This window comes from Notamacropus eugenii, chromosome 6, assembly GCF_028372415.1.
Source record: "Notamacropus eugenii isolate mMacEug1 chromosome 6, mMacEug1.pri_v2, whole genome shotgun sequence".
Classification (NCBI taxonomy): Eukaryota; Metazoa; Chordata; class Mammalia; order Diprotodontia; family Macropodidae; genus Notamacropus; species Notamacropus eugenii.
This window is the reverse complement of record NC_092877.1, coordinates 230721318-230745031: the sequence shown is the minus strand read 5'-3', so window position 1 is coordinate 230745031 and position 23714 is coordinate 230721318. Positions and strand designations below refer to the sequence as shown.

The following is a 23714-nucleotide window of genomic DNA, read 5'->3' as shown; positions in this document are numbered from 1 at the left end:
TTCCTTTAAAGCATATGAAAATGATGGAAAATGGGCTAAAGACCACACACATTCTTTAAGGTCAAGATTAACTCAGCTTGCCAATAGCCTATACCATTTAATGAGAGCAAGAATGGTTTCTATTCTTTTTTCTGTTTTTGTATTTGCACTTGTAGCACCTGTCTCACTGTCACATAGCAGGATCACTAGACTATAGATTCAAAGCATTGACGGACATTAGGCAGAGGTGTCAAACTCAGACCCAATTAAGGTAGAACCAGAATAATATGTAATTGGGAAATGTTTAACAAAATACATGAAAACACTATACATTACAGATAATGTTAATTTGTAGTTTTCTAAGTCACTATGCAGCCAGCAGGTTGTTCCTTTTTGGAGTTTGACACCACTGGTTTAAAGGATTCAAGTGCAGCATCTTCAATATTTCAGCATTTCTTATTTTTTAATAATATTAAGTTACAATTTTACTCAGTCCCACATGAGGAGAGGGAACATGGTGCGTATGAAATGCTGATGATTTATAAGTCAAAATATTCTATTTTATTGGTAGTAGTTCTCTGCCAAGGGAGAAATAAAAAGCTGGGCAGGGAATCAGGACGACATAGATTCAAGTGTTGATTCTGATACATACTGACTTCATCACCCAGGGCAAGCCATTTAACCATTCATTGCCCTAGGCAACTCTCTAATCCTCTACATGACAAAGCAGTGACCATTGAAAGCACAGGTCTGGAAAAACAACAATATAAGAAGTAGTACAATACTGAGATAGGCAAATTACTTTCTCCTGATCACACATGAGGTAAATAGCATATTATACCCATTTCAGCAGTGAGGAAACAGAGTTCCACAAGACTTAAGTGACAGTAAGTATCAGAAGTGGGTCTTGAATACAGGTCCTCTGACTTCAGTGCTAGTTCTGTTTTCATTATACTATACTGCTTCATGAAAGAGTCAGAATTCAAACACAAATCCTGACTGCAAATTTATATGCTGACTCCAAAATTCATATTCCTATATGCATAATATTTATATATGTGTATATTCATATATCTGTATACATATGAATTCATATGTGTATAGAATAAACCGAATATAAAATCTAAAGAACTGACAAAGTTCTGGGGAAAAAAAATCTTATTCTAATCTTAATACAAACATGCACTTCTGATGCAGTTACCTATTCCTAATATGACAACTAGGGGAAAGGACATGGAAGGGGGGTACAATTAATTCCTTAGGAATACTGCCATAAATTGATTTTCTGCTGGGTATTGTTACAATGGAGTTTCATAGCTTACATTTGGGTTTGATGAAAAGCTTTTAATGATATTACTGAAAAGACATTGATTAGGGATAATGTTACAGGTACCCCCTTATAGCCTAGTCAAAGAATTCATTGGTTGACACAAATTAAAAGCAAATCTTCCATTCTTTTTCCACACCTCAACCCTTACAAGAGGCTTTATAAGATGGTAATATCCATTTTCTTTACTGATTGTTCTAGGATAGAATGTAAGTTTGCCTTCACCACTAACACCCTGGAATTAGTAGATACTGTCATTCTATCTCTTATAGAGTGACTCTCTATAAAAGCTACACACTGACTGTTTCTTCTGCTGTCCCAAAGTCCCTATGTCTTAATGGACCTGCCACTCACTTTCTACTTCTATTCTGTGGGATTGTCTCCTTTTATTAAGAAAGCTGAGATAATGGGCATATCCTGAACAGATTTCTCATAATTCCAGGTCCATCCACTTGCATAAGCTTGGTTTTATTTTTATTTTTTCTGAAGATTCATACCTCAGATACTTATCCTTCTCTCTTCCAAGGAGTGGCTTTCCAGAGCCCTATCATTATTATTCTTCAGTATAAAAAGTATCATATTAGAATAATTTTAACTAACAGTTAAACAAGTAAATCATTAATTATTTCCATTTATTTTGGGTATTCTTTATTTGTAAGTGGAGAAATGATTAGAAGAAGGAGGAGGAGACTCAATTTTAACTGCACTCTGACGTTTTTAAGCAGTTGAATGCTCTGAAAACCTGTTGGCTTATTTTAACATATCCAAATCCCTTTCTATTTTGGCTGCTATGCAGGATCCATTAAAGAAATGAGATTAAGGCTGGCTAAAGAAATTCTTAAATGTTATCTGTCATCCAGTGCCAAAACCATTATACCATTAATTATAAGAACATTGTATACTACTGTAGGAAAGGCCCAACTGTCCACTATTATACCCCCATGTCAGTGTTCATTGGAATTATGAATTGATCCAGGAGGCCAACATTTAGGAATGTTGGAGGGAACTTTGAATACTTTTGAATACTTATTTTAGTCCCCTTTCAGCCTGATCTGCCACTTGGCTATTGGCTGACAGAACCCTTAGGTATTTTCGACTTCTTCACAGATAATCGCCTTTTGATTAGATTAGGTATTATAGAATAAAATCCTTAGCAGCAAAATTTTTGAGCAAGAGAAGAGTTTAGCCTTGGTCAATTTCAGTCAAATGTGGAGATTAAGTAGATTTCCAAGACTGTACCTCAACTATTAGAAAGGGAAAATAGGCAGGGTGAATTCTGCAGCCCATTGTAACTAATAGACAAAAGCATTTTCTTCATATTCCAGTCAGGTCCCAACTAAATCTTTGCTTTATGGAACCTTTGAAATCCTTAACCTTAAATCCTTTGAGCTGCCATGAGTGTTTAATCTGGTTCCTAAGATTAAGATGTTCTAAAAGGACTGATCTATCATGTCCTATTCAAAAAATCATTTGTTCACTTGTGTATTTTGTGTTTTGTTCAGTTAATAGGGAAAACGGAGTTTTCCCTTATGATGTCATTTACCTGGCTCAAAGATCTAGTTGGCTTTGGATACTTAGGAGAAAAGGCTTCAGGCATCCTTCAATGTGCTTTATTATTGTTGCTCTAATCATTATTCCGCTTATTATTCTGTAACTTCTTGACTGAGTTCTAACAACATGCACAGGATGAAACACAATCAGCCCATGCTGCCTATGTAGTAGATTCATATACTGAACAAGTCACCATTTAGGATCAAAGTAAGACTGACAGCTATAGTACCACATATACTCCCCAAACATATTTCACCCCAGAAACAAAGCAAAACAAACAAACAAAACTCTCATTTGTGGAGATTATCAGCTTATTAGTGTTTCTTAGCTTTCTCTATCACATCCACAACTAGACTGCAAAATAGATGAGCACAAAGCATGGGACAGGGGTATTGATGGAGAATTTTCTGAAGATGTAGCCTTGGGAAGTAAAAGGGCAATCTGACCCTTTGTCCCAGGAAGGTCAGGAATGGGAAGACAAGGTCTAGGCGAGGCCACTTGGGATGGTGGCCTCAGGACAATATCACCAAGTGGCAGATCAGGCTGAAAGGGGACTAAAATAAGTATTCAAAAGTATTCAAAGTTCCCTCCAACATTCCTAAATGTTGGCCTCCTGATCCAGTGTCTCACACGCCCCGTGTTACTTAAAGTTCTAATCTCCATTGAACTTTTTAGGAAATTCCCTTCTATTGATGGAATAGTTATTCTATCATAGTGGATTAATATAGTGCCATGTATAGACAGGAACTAACAAATGTAACCTCTGGAGTCTCTTAAAGGTAAATAGACTTTCCTTTCTGATTTAAAGTAAAGTAAATGTGTTTCTTTCCATCTGTATTGTATGACTTTAAGAGGTCCCTTCTTTCTTTTAACTTGTATGTGTTTTACATGATATTGGATATAATATTTTAAAGTGATACTGGTTTAGTAAAAAGTAATAGGCTTAAAAAGAGAAATAAACTTTGCGTCTCACAGAATAAGCATCTTAACATGCTAACCATGAAACTCTTAATTTTTCCCATTACTTTTTTTCTGTATATTCGTGTGGGTCAGGGTCAGTTTGGCCATAGACAATCAATGTTTTGACCCATTTTTCCTTTCCTTTCATGTCTTTTTTTTTTATCTTGAATCATAGTCAAATGCAATGGCGTCTTATATATCTGTAGTAAAAAGTTTGCAACCAAATCAAACTTCTACCCAACGACAAAACAAAAATCATTGGAATTAAACTATTAAACCAGATTATACTAGCCTTTGGAAAAACATATTATGTATCTACCACCCAGGTAAAAATCAGATGTCAATGAGAAAATTATACAGTTTTGTGATTCCCTGCATCAAATTAAAATTAACCTTTTGCTAAGGGGAAGTTGAGTACCAGTGCTTTGCTTCTAATACTTCTGTTGTCATTCCCTCTTCCTCTGGTGTCTTAGTCTTAAAGGACTAATTCACATTTTCCTATATCCTCTACTTCTCAACTACCAGGAAATAATTTTAAGGAAAATCAATAAATTGCCACTCAAACTGTTGATTATAGGGAAGGAGGGAGATTAGCTGCTCAGGTTAGGCACAAATTTAAAAGTGATTTTCCCTCTATCCTCTTTAAGCAATAAATAACAAAGGACACTAAGGGAAGAAATGAGATAGATCATAGAGACTGCCCTCCTCCCCTCCACCTTATTTCTTCATGTTGAGAATATGGCTTCACTCTTGTGTGAATTATTATGAATTTCCAGGATGTCAAAGATATTCATATTGTGAGGTTTTTTTAATGTATTCCAAAGGGTTTGGAGAGTCATTTGTGCTGTCTTGCTTCCCTGTTGGCACAGATAATTGAGACTGCTGTCAGTAGCATGATATGGAAGACCAGTGATGATTTAAGTTGGAGATACCATAGCAATGGTTCTTAAAACAAAGATCTAGGAGTACTTGCCAAGGGTCCATGAGGTCAAATTTTTCATAGCAATACTAGTGTGCTTAAATTTCTACTAAAATAAGTATCAATAAGTTTAGTACTCTTTTTTAAAAAAAGATAAAAGTACTTGAGGAAGGATCCTTAGTAATGTTTGAGTATAAAGTGATCCTGAGATCAAAAGTTTGAAAACTTGTGCTGTAGAATTGCAGCATATTTTTATTTTTTTTATTGTTTCCTTTACACATTAAGAGCTCTGTTCATTCCTCTCAGATCTCTTTGCCATTTCACAGCTTTTAAAAATGAATGAATTTTTTAAAAATGCGCTAGGCACTTACTATATGCCAAGCATTGTGCTAAGCCCTGGGGATTCAACTAGAAAAAACAAGACAGTTGCTGTTCTAAAGAAACTCACAAACTAATTTTGGGAGGTAATGCACAAAAGAAAGTCTGACTGTGGGACAGATGGCAAGGCTCAGGAGTCCTTGTTTTGCTTGTAACCACAGACAGAAAGCAAGGCTTTGTTTCTAGAGAACATAGAGGAAGTATGTAAGGACTAGAAGACCTTGGGATTATCATTGTTATGATATATTTTAAGGTCTTTGGTCCTTCATCTCAGTAGAAAAATAGAGTTGGTGGCATGCATTTATCTAAGTGTCTTGAATAGAAGCTTCCTGTAGAGTCCAACTGGTGCTGGGCCAAGGAGGGAAGAAGAGAAGGAAAAGAAAGGTGCTCCCAGAAGTGGCTGATTTCTTGTGATCCTTGAAATGATAACATAAGTTCCATAAAAGAGACACCTTCAATCCCTAACCATCGCAAAAATAATCAGTCAAAAGAATTTTTCTCTACATGGTCCATTCCCTCTCTTTTTCTTTCTAAAGTAGAGGTTCCTAATATTGTGTGTGTGTGTGTGTGTGTGTGTGTGTGTGTGTGTGTGTGTGTGTGTGTGTGAGAGAGAGAGAGAGAGAGAGAGAGAGAGAGAGAGAGAGAGACAGAGACAGAGACAGAGACAGAGACAGAGACAGAGACAGAGACAGAGACAGAGAGATCCCTTTAGCAGTCTGGTGAAATTCACAGATCTTTCTTAGAATAGTATTTCTAGATGCAGAAAATAAAATATATGGAATTGAAAAGGAAACAAATTAGATTGATTCTGTTACCCAAGATTCAGTCTAGAAAAGGGTAGAAGTACAAAAACCTATTGTAGCTGGGTGGAGCCGTGGATAGAGTTCTTGACTTAACACTTGAAAGACTAGCAGTTGAATTGGGCTTCATATACCTACTAGTTGTACAGCATCAGTCAGGTCACAACCTCTGTCATTTTATTCATATGTATAATGGGAATAGCCATAACACCTCATTTATAGGGCTATAGGAATTAAATGAAATAACATAGGCAAAGCACTTCACGAATTTTCAAGCGCTTGGTAAATGAGAGTGATAATTGATATTAGCATTGTTACAATTCATAACTTTCTTTTGTAATTTATTCTAGGAATTTCTATTATATCACAATGCTGAGGGATCCAGTGTCCCGTTACCTGAGTGAGTGGAAACATGTCCAGAGAGGAGCCACTTGGAAGACATCTCTTCACATGTGTGATGGGAGAAGCCCAACTCCAGATGAGCTGCCTACTTGCTACCCAGGAGATGACTGGTCTGGTGTCAGCTTGAGGGAGTTTATGAATTGTGGCTATAACCTGGCCAACAACCGCCAGGTCCGTATGCTGGCAGACCTTAGCCTGGTGGGATGCTACAACTTGACTTTCATGAACGAGAGTGAGCGGAACACAATCCTTCTACAGAGTGCCAAGAACAATCTGAAGAACATGGCCTTCTTTGGGCTTACAGAATTCCAGCGGAAAACTCAATTCCTATTTGAGAGGACATTCAATCTCAAATTCATCTCACCATTCACGCAGTTCAACATCACACGGGCCTCTAATGTGGATATCAATGAAGGGGCCCGCCAGCACATTGAGGAGTTGAATTTTCTGGACATGCAACTTTATGAGTATGCAAAAGACCTTTTCCTGCAACGCTATCACCACACCAAACAGCAGGAACACCAACGGGACAGGCAGAAGAGGAGGGAGGAACGGAGGCTGCTAAAGGAGCATCGGGCTCACAGGTGGCAGAAGGAAGATGAGACTGTCACAGAGGACTATAACAGTCAAGTAGTCCGATGGTGACACCTTCTGTTTCTCCTCCCATGGGAGCAGGAGAACCATGGACAAATGCTCTTATTCTGCTGAGTCTTCTAAGGGAGTGATAGAAATGAGCCATGATTTCTGAGTGTATGAGACCTGATTTGAATATCTGCTCTCCCTTTGTCTTTTCTCCCCTCTTAGCTTTTAACCAACTGAAGGAGTTCGTCTTGATTTTTTTTCTTGACATTTTTCAAACAATGATATTAAATTGAGTAGAAGGACATCCTAAACCAACCACTCTGAAAGACCCACACCAAGACGGGGAACCAAGAAGTCTGTTTTTGCCTCCTCCTATTCAGCCGCACAGTAGAAGACTGGCATGAGAAGTCGCAGTGGCATGAATGTAAAAACCAAGATGGGGCTTAGAAGTTCTGTAGAAATTGGTCTGTTTTCACAATGTCTTTGTAACAGTATTATAGGACTATTTATAGGGATCAAGAAAGGAAGGGAGAGAGAGAAAAAAAAAACATTTTCAACCTCTCAGTCAAAAAAAAAAGAGAATGTCATCTACTGCTGTGTTGAATTCATACTAGAGGATGAAACATGTAGGCCCTCCTTCACCCTTTGACTACAAATGACTTGACTCTGGATGTATCTTAGAACACAAGTAAAAGGCAATCACTGCTATACTAACTGCGATCATCTTCCTAGGCATGGGCCATATAAACTTCCCTATGATCCTTTGTCTAAAAAGAAGGTCCTGTTAAATGACTGGGTATAACCATTTAAAAAAACATCATCATTAGTGATCTCTCACATGTGGACACCATTTTATTTTCTCTTAAAAATTGAAAATGGAACTGAAAATATAAGGAGAGTGATGTCAACCATGTTCCAAACTTTCTAGTTAAGCATATTTATTAAACTGAAATGTATATTTTTCAAAGGAAAATGGAAGCAGATATCTTCCTTGGTATAACACTGCCCATGGGACTGAAATTCTGCTATGATAATAGGACTGTAAGATTTTGGCTTGGAACTTGATAAGGCAACTAGCATGTGTGCAAGATTATTGTCCTCAAGTTGTTCTATGATTAACACCATGCACTGGCTAGCAAAAATGAGTGTTGTATATGGCATATTTCTCCCAGATTTCCAGCAAGATAGAACTTAATGGTGTCTTAAATATCTTCAGTCCAGTACATTTTTCTTCGTTCCTAAACCTTTGATTATTTCTGGAATAAACCTGTGATACAATATTTAACACATGAGACCATAATATATCAAATTGGAAGCTGATGCTCTTCAGATGTTTCCCATTCTTCTTGATCTTGTACAAATGACATGAACAAAATAAACAGGCAAATAAATGAAAACCCATGGGATTGTGGGAGAGGAAATATCTGTCATATTTTCTGTCATGTCATCAATTACATAGAAAGATGTGGGTGCCATGAAAGATGAAGCTGAGAAGTTCCTACCAGAAGCATAACATGAACACAAGTAGAATCTGCTAAGTGAATTGCTTTTGTTTTTTGGTGATTAAAGTTAAAAGTGTGTAAGGCAACCAACGTTCTTGAACCACCCTTCATCCCACCCTCAGCTTAAGTCCCTTGGACCAATCAATAAGCCTGCATTAAGTGGCTAGTGAAAGCAAGGATGTGTGCCATGTACTGAGGGAAGAGAGGTGATCTTCCTCTTGACTAAGCACTGTCCTTGTGTTTCTATCAAATATTTGAGGGGAGTAGAAGGGTAGATGAGATTTCTCTTCCATGACCCTCAGTCCAATCAATAAATCCATCATCCACAAGCAAAGGCCAGGATTACAACTGAATAAGTGGGTGATGGATCCAGCACTGACAGCAGCATCCCTTCAGTATCTGGGGTGAGCCAGCTGCTCTTACCCAGTTGAGTTTATTTCTTATCCACGAAGATGGTGCTTATACCATGATGGTTTCACGATGGGTGATGGTTTCAGTCTCACTGTGGCCTGAAGCCTAACTCATATGGGAAGTCACTCCATCCTCACCCCACACACATATATCCCTCCACCCCATCAAAAATGTCATTATTATGAATGACTTGGCAACTTGTACTTTGGGAGTGATGAAGAGAAAAGAAAAAGGGGTGACAAATATTCCTCATTAGATGACAGAGATTAGTCTGACAAGAGATTCATCTGAAAAGACATCAGTGTTTTCCATCCTGATGATTTGTCTGTGAGATAGGGAGGGAAACTAAGGGGAAGGGAGAGAAGGGAGGGTTGCAGTTGGAATTAATGAGCAGATTTTTACAACTACATTTTTTTCCTGTGAAGATGATATGGTTTTGCCGAGACTGGCAGAGCTGCAAATTTTCCTTTCTGCCTGCTGCTGGGGGAACGTACACAACTGTGCATGCACATGGGCAGGAGAACACGTCAACCCACACACATTTGTGTGCAAACACACGCACACTCACTGCAATAATGATCCAGCTTTATAGCATGTGGAAATTCAAAATAAGTTAGAGAGCATTTGAAATTTTTCCTCTCAATCTCGCTTTTAAAATATTGGCAGGGAATTAATGCATCTCTAAGCTGTCAACTACTAACATCATGCTGTTCCTGAGGCAGAGGGAATTTATATCCAAAGGTTTTCCCCAGCATCCTTGCTGCTTGCTTGATATATGGTTTTCCACTTGAGATGGGATATCAGGCTATTCAAAAGAGCATCCATCTCTTTGGATTGGCCTAAGACCAGGACTAAGCAAATTAAACAGGCAGCCCTGGTCTTGTTCTGTTATATTCTTTCAATAAAAAGCAGCCTCTTGCATGGTCTCAAATCCCCAAGCTACTGAGGTGATACTAGGGTGATGTAAGTGGAGAGGCGAGAAGGTGCCTTCTTCACCGCAAACCAAATTCATGCCTACTAGCTGAGTGGAAGGTTACTATGTAATTGTCACCCAGGCCTGGGCAGCTTTACAAGGTAAGTCATCAGCCTTAAGATAAAACACAAATCAGTTTCAGTTATGGCAGTATCCAATGCCCCAGAATAGAAAAAAAAAACAAACGAAAAACCCAATGAGTTCCAAACTGGATGAAATCTAATTATATTCAGCTCTCCATTCTCTCTCTCTCTCTCTCTCTCTCTCTCTCTCTCTCTCTCTCTCTCTCTCTCTCTCTCTCTCTCTCTCTCTCTCCAATGGTTTCTTCATAACCTAATCATGCTATGTGTTTCCAAATGGTTTTATTAAGGTCAATAGTATTTATGAAGTGCCTCCTACGCGTAAGGCACCAAGATATGATGAGTTCCACTCTTCTTCAGACAAATGTTTGACTAACGAAAGGGATCCAACGTGTTCCCTTTTCTTCATAAGTATATATAATTAGGGTATATTTGTTCATCTTTGATAAGGTCAGTATTGTCCCCAGGTAACACTGCAATGCTTACCATCCACAAGAAGTTCAGAAGCCAGGGTCCTTGCTACTTAGTGTAACCATGCACATATCTGCTTTCACTAAAGTACTGAGATTTGATGGCTCAGTTGATAGAATTAAAGTAAACTTCTTTCAAAGGACAGAGAAGAAGAAATATTGTCTTTGGGGATACATTCTACTCTAGTAAAAAGTAACCATTAGTGCAAGTTTTTTAAATAGGCTTAAAGTGAAGGGAAATGATCTTATTTTGGGGGGAATTATCCTTTTTTTCATGTTCTATCTCATGTGATCAAGTTGAAATCAAAAATAATATCTAAACTTTGTTTAGTGCTTTATATTTTGCAAAGCATTTTCAAACACATCACATCATTTGACCAATCTATCGATAAGCATTTTTAAGTGCCTCCAATGTCATAGGTGCCATGCCAGGTGCTAGGTAAAGACAAAAATTGAACAGTCCCCCACTTAAGAAGGTTACATTCTATGAGGGGAGACACATAAAGATAGAAAGAATGTGTACAATAGATACAAAATGAATATGGAATTGTTTAGGGAGTGAGGGCTCTAACAACTGGGGAGGATGAGGAGAAACTTTGGAAAGTTGTCCATGTGCTGAGTCTTGAAGGAATTTAGAATTTTTAGGTGGAAGAGGAGAGTAAAGAATATATTATAGGTGTGAGGGATGAATGATGCATAAGTATAGAGATGAGGAATCCCTACAAAAATATTTTCAGGAAAATAGAGAAGCTATTATTAACCTCAATGAACAGCTAAAGAAATCGAGGCTCAGAGAAGTTAAGTGAATTGTCTGAGGTCACATATCTTAGTGCTGGTGGAGGCTGCAATAGATCACTTGATTTCCTCACTCCTACTTAAATGGGTATATTTTTCCAATTATTTATACTGCAACGGATAATCCTTAGGGAAGAAGGATCTAAATGGAAAGCCCCAATTTTGGCATTTTTCTCTACCAAACCTCACAGAACGGTCAGTACATTGTAAGCTGGGCCTTGTGAAATTCACCTTGCCTTGCCTTCTGGCAGATGTGCTTAAAATTGGTGGAAGAATAAATGGTGGGCAATCCAAGGTAAGAGAGGAGAAGGAAAAAACCTATGTGATATGTATTCTGGAGTAATATAGAGCTGGATAGAATAAATGCTTAATGAATTAAATTTTTAGTAGTATGTATAGCTGCTGTTTGTTTGTTTAGGAACTGGCCTGAGAGTAAACAGAGGACCATCACCTATAAGGAATGTAGTTTAATATTGTCCCCTCAAAAGCTTCATCCCGTAAGACTGTGATAGTTCCTGAGCTTTGCCTATTAGAGATGTATTCCTTTGAATCTTAAAGGATTTTTGTCTCCAAAATCCCAGATTAAAAGACAGATGCTCCTTTTGGGAGGGGAGTTGTGTGAGCTCAGTGGTCAGTGGTCACCTTAAAGAGCAGGCTTCTCCTGTACCACCTCAGTATCAATAGATTATCATATACCTTTCCAATTTTGACAGCCAGCTGAGAACAATGACTTATAGTAGAAGGACAAAAGAAGGATACCTGAGTGTGAGGGGAAATCAGCAGCAGAGAGGTAGATACTCAAACATAAGATGAGAAGGTCCAAAAACAAACTTTTCCTACTGCCCAGTTTTGCCAGGGCTGGCCCCTAGGCAGATTCCAATTTTCTGGCAGCAAAAGTAGGTAGGACTAGATTATGATGAAATAGTCAGGAGCATTGGGGCAAATAAAATAAAACAAACAAAATAGCCTAACATCTAGACTATCTTATGGGATGAAGATAACGTAGGGAGGATCAGAATCAGCCAGAACCGTGGGCAAAGAATCATCATTCTTCATCTGCCTGTACTTCTGTTTTTCGATCATCATATTTTCACTGACTTAGACAAATTATGTCCTTCAGATATCCTTCAAGATCCCCAAACTGCCTGCCTACTTGTTTATTTACATCATGGTAGACAGTAGCTCCATAAATACAATTAGAGTCACTTGGGACTCATCCATGGTATTTTCCGCAACACTTTCTTGACTTCCCTGGCTATTTCTTCTCAGACCCTTTGTTTATCCATTCTGTCCCAATTAAGTTAGTACCCATCATCTAATGCTCTGCCTCTCTCTGGCATATCTGGTTACTTCTGAATTTACACATTGAAATTGTTTCATAGCCTTGCCCTTGGAGTGGCCCAGATATGGAACCTTGGCAGATTTATTGCTTCATTATTGTATTCAGGTCCTATTGACAAAAAGAAATTAATAGACTCAACCCACTAGGCAGAGGAGCTGCATTTGTCAGAGGAATGCAGGGCTATATAGACAGGCAGTGCACACGATATGTAACTGCCCTTAATTCCTAGGGCATTGCCTGGACCCCTTGTCAGGCTCTAGGTTCTGAGATCCCAAAGCACAAGTGGCTGATGAGAACATGTTCTGAGCTGTCTGCAGAAAAAGATAAGAATCATGATCTCTTGGGCCACCAGATATCGCTGTGCTAGCAATTGTTGCTCTGGGCTGGATGGTAACAAATCCAAGGATCAAGTGCTTGCAGTGGAAAGGTTGAGTCATCTTTGGCAAAAGCAGAGATGTTTCTGATGAAATAAATCTCTACAATGTTTTGATTGGTGTCAGATTTTTCTACAATTATTTCCCTTAATACATTTATCTAATCTTCCTTCCAGTGATCGCAGCACTTCCTATATTTTACTTGTATTCCTTTTCATTGAAAATAAATCAATTATACATTGGAAGGAAAATCTGAATTTTCCATCTGGTACCACACTTTAGGTGAAAGGGTAGTTATTCAGTCGATGGCAATTATTTTGTCCTGAGGGATTTTCCTTTTGTTTCTGTGCAATAATGTATATGAACTTGGCTACTCTGAGACTGTATTGTGCATTATCAACTTTTCTTGCTATTTAAAAACTGATAGTTTGTAGAATTGAGAATTTTCATTGATGTAAAGCACAATTTAATGAATAAGTTAACATATTAAACCATTGTGATGTCAACAACAACTGTTTCCTCCTGTGTGTTTGTCAGTGTTTTTCTACAGAAAGAGGGAATTGTTGCTTAAACACTTGAAGAAACTGGTGAGAAATGCAAACAGAGATTCGGCTTTGTCACACACTAATGATACATGATTTGGCAGGGGAATTTTAAAAAGCCAAAGCAGAGAAATAATAGATGGGGACACTATAGAACAGCTGAGCCCAGGAAGGATTCCATAAGGATTTCAAATTCACATACTTCTTAGACTCAGAAAGGATTGAGGAGAAAAGGGAAGAAGTGATGGAGAGAGAAATGAGAGAAACAGGAGAAAAATTTGCACAACAAAAACACAACACAACAATGTTAGAACAAATAGCCAGGAAGACTTCAGATCTCTGATCAATACAACAGACAATCAGAAATCCAGAGGGTTGAAGATCAAGCATATTTTCCACTTCCTGACAGAAAGGTGATGGTTTTAAGATGAAGAATAAAGAGTATATTTATGAACATGGCCAATGTAGGAACGTGTTTCACAATGTATATTTGTTGCCAATCTATCTTTTATCCCCTTTTAAATTGTAGAGGGGTGGCAAAGAAACAAATAACTTAATTAAAAAAATAAAAAGATATAAATTATTTAAAAAAGAGAAATGAGAAGGACTTTCAAGAGCCAAGATGGTGGAGTAGGTAGTAAATTGCTATCGGCCTTCCATATACACCCTTCAAAAAAACAGAAAATAGCCCTTCAGAATGAGTGTGGAGGTCTTTTAGCTGAAGAGACTTGGAGGATTGGTGAGAAAGACCCATCTCACTCAGGTAAAAGGGGAGTGCTATCTAGGACAGAAAGCATTCCAACAAGCCAGTGACAAGACCTACCTCAGCAAGCCAGTAGGAGATCCTGGGACCCAGTATGGTGAAGCAGGCAAACACCAATACCAGGATTCCTCCAAGTGTCTTAGCATAGCCAATGGACCCAGCAGACTCCAACTATGAGAGGCACTATATGTTTCAGTATAGCTCCAGGCAAACAGCATCCTCCAGTATGACAAGAAAGTAGACTAGACCTCTATGTGCTTCAACACAGCTCTGGATGGGCAGGTATTCTCTGGCAGTCAGCTTCCTTGTGTTTCAGCATGGAGATGGGCAAACAGACCTCCCATGGGCTTCAATGGGGAAAATGCAGAAAAACCCCACCTGCCTCAACATATGTCAGGCACCCCCATTTGACCTCCCAGCTCAGAATCAGGTAAGCTGTCAGATACTTATAATCTCTAGCAGCACCAGTCACCCCTCACCCCAATCCTCAGAACAGCCCCAAACATGAAGTTCCTCCATAGGCCTCAGGACAAAATCGATTCAGCACCAGGTAAATAACCAAGGCCTGCAGTCACTGGAGCAAGAAGCCTGAGAAGGAAATCCTTCTACTATGGGAGCAGAGATCAAATTTAAAAGAAAAGAAAAAAGGTCCCCTAAAAGATGAGTAAAAAGCAACACAGAAAGAATCTGACCATAGAAAGTTATTATGGTGACAGGAAAGACCAAGACACAAACTTAGAGGAGGACATCAATGTCACACCTATGGGCAAAGTCTTAAAGAAAAACTGGAAGTGGTCTCAAGCCCAGAAAGAACTCATGGAAGAACTCAAAAAGGAGCTTAAAAATCACTTAAAATGAGAAGAATAAAAATCAGGAAAAGAAATGAGAGTGATACAAGGGGATTATGAAAAAAGTCAATAATTTGCAAAACTACTTAAGAAGTAGCATTGACCAAATGGAAAAGGCGATACAAAATCCACTGAAGAAAACAACTTCTTAAAGAGTAGTACAATTGACCAAATGGAAAAGAAAGTACAAAAGCTTATTGAGGAAAACAACACTTTATACTAGAAATGGGCAAGTAGAAGCTGATGACTCTATGAGACATCAAGAAAAAAAATCAAACAAAATAAAAAGAAAGAAACATAATGGAAGAAAAAATGAAATAGCTTATGGGAAAAATAACCGATCTAGAAAATAGATCCTTGAGAGACAGTATTAGAATCATTGAATTACCTAAAGCCAGGAGAACCTGGACAGCATCTTTCAAGAAATTATCAAGAAAAACTGCCCTAACATCCTGGAACTAGAGGGCAAAACAGACATTGAAAGAATCCACCAATGACATCTGGAAAGAGATCCCAAAATGAAATCTCCAAGAAACATTATAGCCAAAATTTTAGAATGCTCAGGTCAAGGAAAAAATACTTTAAGTGGCCAGAAGAAAAAATTCAAAGATTGGGGAGCTACAATCAGGATTACATAGGACTTGGCAGCTGCAACATTAAAAGGGTTGGAGGTTATGTAACAAGATATTCCAGAAGGCAAAGTTGCTTGGACTATAACATCACTTACCCACCAAAACTAAGCATAATACTTCAAGAGAAAAAAAATGATCATTCAATGAAAATACCGGGATTTCAAGCTTCCATAGGAAGACCAGAACTGAACCAAAAATTTGATGTCCAATGTGAAGACACAAGAGAAGTGTAAACAGGTGAAAAGGGAAAAGAAAACAAGGTATTTAATAAAGCTAAACTACTTACATCCTTACACAGGAAAGCCATACTTGTAATTCTTAATTATATGTATATATATACACACATATATACATACATACATATCACTAATAGTACAGATAGAAGGTATATATATATATATATATATATATATATGTATATATTCATTTATTTATATATTTATTTACTTATTTATTCCATAGACAGAGGAATGACATAAAAAAATTAAGGGATGTGAAAGAGGAGTACAATGGGTGCAGAAGGAAAGGAGAGGTAGAATGGGGTGAATTATTTCACAGGAAGAGGCACTGAAGACCTATTACAGTGTAAAGGAAAATGAGAGGGTGGGCTATGAGTATCACTTGAACCTTTCTCTCATTAGTATTGGCTCAAAGATGGAATCATATACACAACCAATTAAATATAGAAATTCATTCTATCTAATAAGGAAGTAAGAGAGAAGGAAATCAAGTAAGAGGTGGAGTGGGGATTAATAGACAGGAGAGCAAATCAGGGGTGGTAGTAGACAGAAGCAAAACACTGATGACAAAGAAAATGGCAATAGGAAAGTGAAGACCAACAGGAGGAAGAATAGAATGGAAATCATAACCATGAATGTGATGGACTTTCTCATAAAATGGAAGTAAATAAGAGAGTGGATTAAAAAAACAGAATCCTAGAATATGTTGTTTACAAGTAAAACACCTGAAGCAAAGAGATACACACAGAGTAAAGATAAGAGTCTGGAGCAGAAACTATTATGATGTAGCTGAAGTTTAAAAAAAGAAAAAACAGTGGTAGCAATCTTGAACTCAGACAAAGTAAAATCAAAAATATACCTAATTAAAAGAGAAAAAAAAAAAGGAAAGTACATCTTGCTAAAAGGTACCATAGACAATGAAGCAATATTAGTATTGAACACATATGCACCAAGTGGTATTGTAACTAAATTCTTAAAGGAGATATTAAGTGAGTTACAGAAAGAAATAAACAGCAAAACTATACTAGTGGGGGACCCCAATTGTCCCCTCTCAGAACTTGATAAATCAAACCAAAACATAAATAAGAATGAAACTAAGGAGGTAAATACAATACTAGAAAAGTCAGATATGACAGAACTTTGGAGAAAACTAAATAGTAACAGATTATTTATATATAAATAAATGAATATATGTGTGTGTATATATATATATACATATATATATTCCTTCTATCTTTCTCAGGGATTTTTCTCAGCAACACATGGCATGTCTGAAAAGAGTGACTGTAATATGGCATAAAAACCCTAATCAAATATATAAAAGGCAGAAAGTAAATATATTCTTTCTGAATTACAATGCAATAAAATTATATTCAACAAAGGGCAGTGGAAATATAGATTACAAATTAATTGGAAACTAAATAATCTAATTCTAAAGAATAAGTGAGTCAAAGAACCAAGCATAGAAACAATAATTTCATTAAAGAGAATGAAAACAATGGGACAACATACCAAAATAGATGCTGAAAATGTTTTTGACAAAATACAGCAACCATTCCTATTACAAAATACCAGAGGGCATAGGAATAAACGGAGTCTTCCTTAAAATGACAAGTATTATCTATCTAAAACCATCATGAAGCATTGTCTGTAATGGGGATAAGCTAGAAGCTTTCCCAGTAAGATCAGGGATGAAACAAGGATGCCCATTATCATCACTATTGTCCAAACTAGTAGTAGAAATGTTAACTATAGCAATAAGAGAAGAAAAAGAAATTGAAGGAATTAGAATAGGCAATGGGGAAACAAAACTTCCATTCTTTTCAGTGGTGTAATGTATGATGGTATGATGGTATTCTTAGGGAAACAGAGAATCAACTAAAACCTACTTGAAATAATTAGCAACTTTAACAAAGTTGCAGAGTATAAGATAAAGCCATACAAATCATCAACATTCCTTTATATCACCAATAAAGCTCAGATGCAAGATATAGAAAGAGAAATTCCATTTAAAACACCTGTAAACTACATAAAATACTTAGGAGTCTACCTGCCAAGACAAACTCAGGAGGTATATGAACACAATTACAAAAACACTTTTCACACAAATAAAGACAGAACTAAACAATTGGGAAAAGAACAATTGTTCATGGATAGGCCAAATCAGCATAACAAAAATGACTATTCTACCTCACCTAATTTACTTATTCAGTGCTATACCAATCAAAAAAATATTTTATAGAACCAGAAAATATAACAACAAAATTCACTTGGAAGAACAAAAAGTCAAAAGTATCAAGGGAATTAATGAAAAAAACACAAAGGAAGGTACCCTAGCAATACCAGATCTCAAGCTACATTATAAAACCATACTCATTAAAGCTCTCTAATACTGGCTAAGAAGGTGAGTGGTGGATCAGTGGAATAGATTAGGTACAGAAGACATAGTACTCAATGACCATAGTAGCCTAGTGTTTGATAATCCAAATACCTCAGCCCTTGGGATAAGACTTCACTGAAAAAAACACTGCTAGGAAAATTGGAAAACAATATGACATAAGCTTGTTATAGACCAACTTCTCACACTGTATATCAAGATAAGCATGATTTAGACATAAAAGGTAATACAACAAGCAAATTAGAAGAGTAAGGAATAGTCTGCCTTCCTGATCTATGGGGAGGGATGAATTCACTACCAACCAGGAGATAGAGAGCATTACAAAATTTAAAATAGATAATTTTGATTATATTCAATGAAAAATTTTTTATACAAACAAAACCAATATAAACAAGAATAGATGGAAAGCAGAAAGTTGAGAAATAATCTTCATAGCAAATGTCTCTGATAAAAGTCTGATTTGTCAAATACATGGAGAACTGAGTCAAATTTATAAGAATATAAGTCATTCCCCAAATGATAAATGGTCAAAGGATATGAACAAGTAGTTTTCAGGTAAAGAAATCAAAGCTATCTATAGGCATATGAAGAAGTATGCTAAATTAGTTTTGAATAGAGAAATGCAAATTATAGCGACTGAGACACCACCTCACATCTATCAGATTGGTTAATATGAGAGAAAAGGATGAATGTTGGAAAGGATGTAGGAAAATTGGAACACTGATGCACTATTGGTGGAGTTGTGAATTGATCCAACCATTCTGGAGAGAAATTTGGAACTACATATTCAGGGCAACCAAACTGATCAACCATTTGATCTACTAGTATCACTACTAGGTCTGTATCTCAAAGAGATCATAAGAAAGGGGAAAGGACTTACATGAACAAAGATATTAATAGCAGATCTTTTCATATTGGCAAAATATTGGAAACTGCGGGGATGTCCTTCACTTGGGGAATGGCTGAACAAGCTGTAGTATTTGAATATAATGTAACACTATGGTGCAATAAGCAATGATGAACAGGCAGATTTCAGAAAAACCTGTAAACATTTTTATGAACTGTTGCAAAGTGACAGGAGTAGAACCAGGAAAACACTGGCGCAATATCAGCAACATTGTGTGATGATCAACTATGAATGACTCAGTTTGTCTCAGCAACACCATGATCCAAGCAATGTGTAAAGGACTTCCAATGGAAAATGATACCTGATGGACTCTGAATGCAAATCAAATTATATATATACATATATATGTATATATACATATATATACATATATGTGTGTGTGTGTGTATACGTGTATGTATGCATGTATATGTGTATATATCATTAACTTTATTCTTTCTCATGGTCATTAAAAATCTATTTCTGCTTTCACAATTTTAACTAATATATTTTTTACAGGATAGTGCTTATATAAACTATATCCAGTTGACTACTGTCTTCTTCTTTTAAATTAATTAATTAATTGATTTAATGTTCTACAATCACTACCAAAAAACTTAGATTTTAACCCCCCACCTATCCCCAGCATCTCCCTCCCTCCCCAAGATGCCATACAATTCTGTATAGGATCTACATATACTTTCCTATTGAATACATTTTCACTGTAGTCATGCTGTGTAGATGAACTAAAATAAATGGAAGAAATCATATAACAAATCAAAACATAATACATACACACACACATACAAACATTCTGCAGATTAATTCCACAGTTCTTTCGCTGAGTGTGGAAGGCATTTTGCCTTAGAAAACCAATGGAGGTTATTAATTTTTTTAAGTTCTTGTGTTATTACAAAGTTCAAAGTCAGAAAAAACTCTCACACGCTGTGGTCATTGCTGTGCACAAAGTTCTCCTGGTTCTGCTCCTTTTGCTCAGCATCAGATCATATAAGTCCTTCCAGGCCTCGCTGAAGTCTTCTTGTTCATCATTTCTTATGGCACAATAGTACTCCATTACATTCATATACCACAACTTATTCAGCCATTCCCCAATTGATGGGCATCCCCTTGATTTCCAGTTTTTGGCAACTAGAAAGAGTGCTGCTATAAATATTTTTGTACATGTGGGACCTTGTCCCATTTTTATGATCTCTTGGGGATACAGTCTTAGTAGCAATATTGTTGGGTCAAAGAGTACACACATTTTTTGTAGCCCTTTGGGCATAGTTCCAAACTGCCCTCCACAATGGTTGAATGAGCTCACAACTCCACAAACAATGAATTTGTGTTCCAACTCTCCCACATCCTCTTCAACATTTATAATTTTCTTGTTCTGTCATGTTTCCCAATCTTATAGGTGTGATGTGGTACCTCAGAGTTGTTTGGATTTGCATCTCTCTAATCAAAAGTGATTTAGAGCATTTTTTCATATGATTATAGATATCTTTAATTTCTTCCTCTGAAAATTGCCTGTTCATATCCTTTGACCATTTATCAATTGGGGAGTGACTTGCATTGTTGTACATTTGACTGAGTTCCCTGTATATTCCAGAAATGAGGCCTTTATCCCCAAGATTAGCTGTACAAATTCTTTCTCAATTTACTACATCCCTGCCGCAGAACAGATCCTTCCCGTGGACCTTCCAGTCTGTCCTGGGCTCCAAATGTGCCATAGTCTGTCTCCCACTGGATTCTGCACCTCCAAAATTTGGTCAGATTCTCCTCTCAGAGATATCTGAAGGAGTTTGTCCAAGAGCTTAGGTGAGTCATTGCTCTCACTCTGCCATTTTGGCTCTGCCCATCAACTACCATCTTCAGAAGTGGGAAGGGGAGAGAAGGGAGTGGCAACAGGGAGAAAAATTTGGAACTGAAAATCTTGTAAAAATGAAATAACATTTTTCTTGACATGTAACTGGGGAAAATAAAATGCTATAATAAAAAATGAAAGAGAGAAATGGGGGAGTATGATAAAATAAAAAAAAAATAATTGAATTTGGAGTAATAAGACTCAGTTTTGCGGCCCAACTTCAGCGTTTAGTTACTATGAGCCTCAGCTTCCGCATCTGTAAAATGTGCATACTACTTCTTGAACTGTCTATCTCATAGGGTTTTTATGGGGACAGATTGAAGCAATGTATACAATTATAACGTTCCACTTAATTATAAGCTATTATCCTCTGAGAACAAAGAGTAATAGAAGATTAGTCACTTTTTATTTATTATTTTAAATTATTTTAAATCAAGAACTTTGTCAGATGTTCAATGTGTCATATTTTGTAAAGACTGTAGTTGTAGTTTCTAGTGAGATAGAGTGGAGAGGAGAATAAATCAGGAAGAAAGGCAATTAAGTACCAGTTGAATATTTCATTCATTCAAAATTCTGACTGATGAGCTCTAAGACCAGTTCATCAGTTGTTAAATGAGATCTCTAATTTTATTTCACTTTATTTTCTTTAGGCTAGTGAAATGTGAAGAATGGAAATAGAAAGCAGACTCTCCCCACCCCCTCCTCCGCAATGGGACTGAATGTAATCAAGTAGCTTGAAGAGAATTTAAAGGTCATCTAGTAGAACTGAAGAAATGAGGGAAATTAAACATAAAATGGCGAAGTGGCTTGTCTAAGATCACACAAATCATATGGGTGGCATGGTGGCTGAGTGCTAAATTTAGAAACAGGAAGACGAGTTCAAATTTTGCCTTAGCCATTTATTAGTTGTGTGACTACTTGGGATAGTCGTTTCATTCATCTCTTTTCAGACTTAGTTCTATCACAGGTAAAATGAGAATATTTCTGGGAGCTGCTAGGTGGCACCATAGTGCACATAGTGCTGGGCCTGGAGTCAGGAAGACCTATCTTTCTGAGTTCAGATTTGATCTCAGACACTTATTAATGGTGTGACCCTGGGCAAGTTTCTTTTCTTTTTTCTTGTTTTTTGTTTTTTATTTATTTTATTTATTTAAATTTATTTATTTAAGTTTTCAACATTCATTTCCACAAAATTTTGGTTTACAAATTTTCTCCCCATTTCTCCCCTCTCCCCACCCCAAAATGCCCATCATTCTAATTGCCCCTGTCACCAATCTGCCCTCCCTTTCCAAAATCCCTCTCTTCCCTTATCCCCATTTTCTCTTTTGTTCTGTAGGGCAAGACAACTTTCTATACCCCATTACCTGTGTTTCTTATTTCCTAGTTGTATGCAAGAGCAATACTCAACAGTTGTTCCTAAAACTTTGAGTTCCAACTTCTCTTCCTTCCTCCCTCCCCATCCATCCCCATTGAGAAGCCAAGAAACTCGATATAGGCCATATCTGTGTAGTTTTGCAAATGACTTCCATAGTAGTCGTGTTATCTAAGACTAACTACATTTCCCTCCATCCTATCCTATCCTCCATTGCTTCTGTTCTTTCTTTTGATCCTGTCCCTCCCCAAGAGTGCTGACTTCAAATTGCTCCCTCCTCCCATTGCCCTCGCTTCCATTATCCCCAACACCGTGCTTATCCCCTTCTCCCCCACTTTCCTGTATTGTAAGATAGGTTTTCATACCAAAATTAGTGTGCATTTTATTCCTTACTTTAATCGAATGTGATGAGAGTAAGCTTCATGTTTTTTCTCTCACTTCCCCTCTTTATCCCTCCGCTAAAAAGTCTTTTACTTGCTTCTTTTATGAGAGATAATTTGCCCTATTCCATTTCTCCCTTTCTCCTTCCAATGTATTTCTCTCACCCCTTAATTTCATTTTTTTAAGATATGATCCCATCCTATTCAATTCACCCTGTTCTCTCTATCTGTCTCTCTATGAGTGTGTGTGTGTGTGTGTGTGTGTGTGTGTGTGTGTATAATCCCACCAACTACCCAGATATTGAAAAAAGTTTCAACAGTTACAAATATTGTCTTTCCATGTAGGAATGTAAATAGTTCAACTTTAGTAAGTGCCTTGTGATTTCTCTTTGCTGTTTACCTTTTCATGCTTCTCTTGATTCTTGTGTTTGAAAGTCAAATTTTCTTTTCAGCTCTGGTCTTTTCATCAAGAATGCTTGAAAGTCCTCTATTTCACTGAAAGACAGTTTTTTTCCCCCTGAAGTATTATACTCAGTTTTGCTGGGTAGGCGATTTTTGGTTTTAGCCCTAGTTCCTTTGACTTCTGGAATATCATAGTCCACACCCTTCAATCCCTTAATGTGCAAGCTGCTAGATCTTATGTTATCCTGATTGTATTCCCACAATACTTGAATTGTTTCTTTCTAGCTGCTTGCAATATTTTCTCCTTGACCTGGGAAGTCTGGAATTTGGCCACAATGTTCCTAGGAGTTTCTCTTTCTGGATCTCTTTCAGGCAGTGATCAGTGGATTATTTAAATATTTGTTTTGCCCCCTGGATGTAGAACATCAGGGCAGTTTTCCTAGATAATTTCATGAAAGATGATGCCTAGACTCTTTTTTTGATCATGGCTTTCAGGTAGTCCCATAATTTTTAAATTGTCTCTCCTGAATCAATTTTCCA

The 23714-nt window shown here is 37.1% G+C and overlaps 1 protein-coding gene across 1 annotated transcript; it reads left to right on the top strand.

Moving 5' to 3' along the window:
* The first annotated feature begins 6268 nt into the window (after positions 1-6268).
* On the top strand, positions 6269-8319 carry LOC140512747 (heparan-sulfate 6-O-sulfotransferase 3). The gene has a single exon (XM_072622095.1). It carries the CDS (start codon positions 6284-6286, stop codon positions 6959-6961), a length of 678 nt encoding a protein of 225 aa, XP_072478196.1. The 5' UTR covers positions 6269-6283; the 3' UTR covers positions 6962-8319.
* Positions 8320-23714: the final 15395 nt, after the last annotated feature.

Coding starts and splice junctions, on each gene's coding strand:
- LOC140512747 (XM_072622095.1), top strand. CDS start 6,284: ATGCTGAGGGATCCAGTGTCCCGTTACCTGAGTGAGTGGAAACATGTC.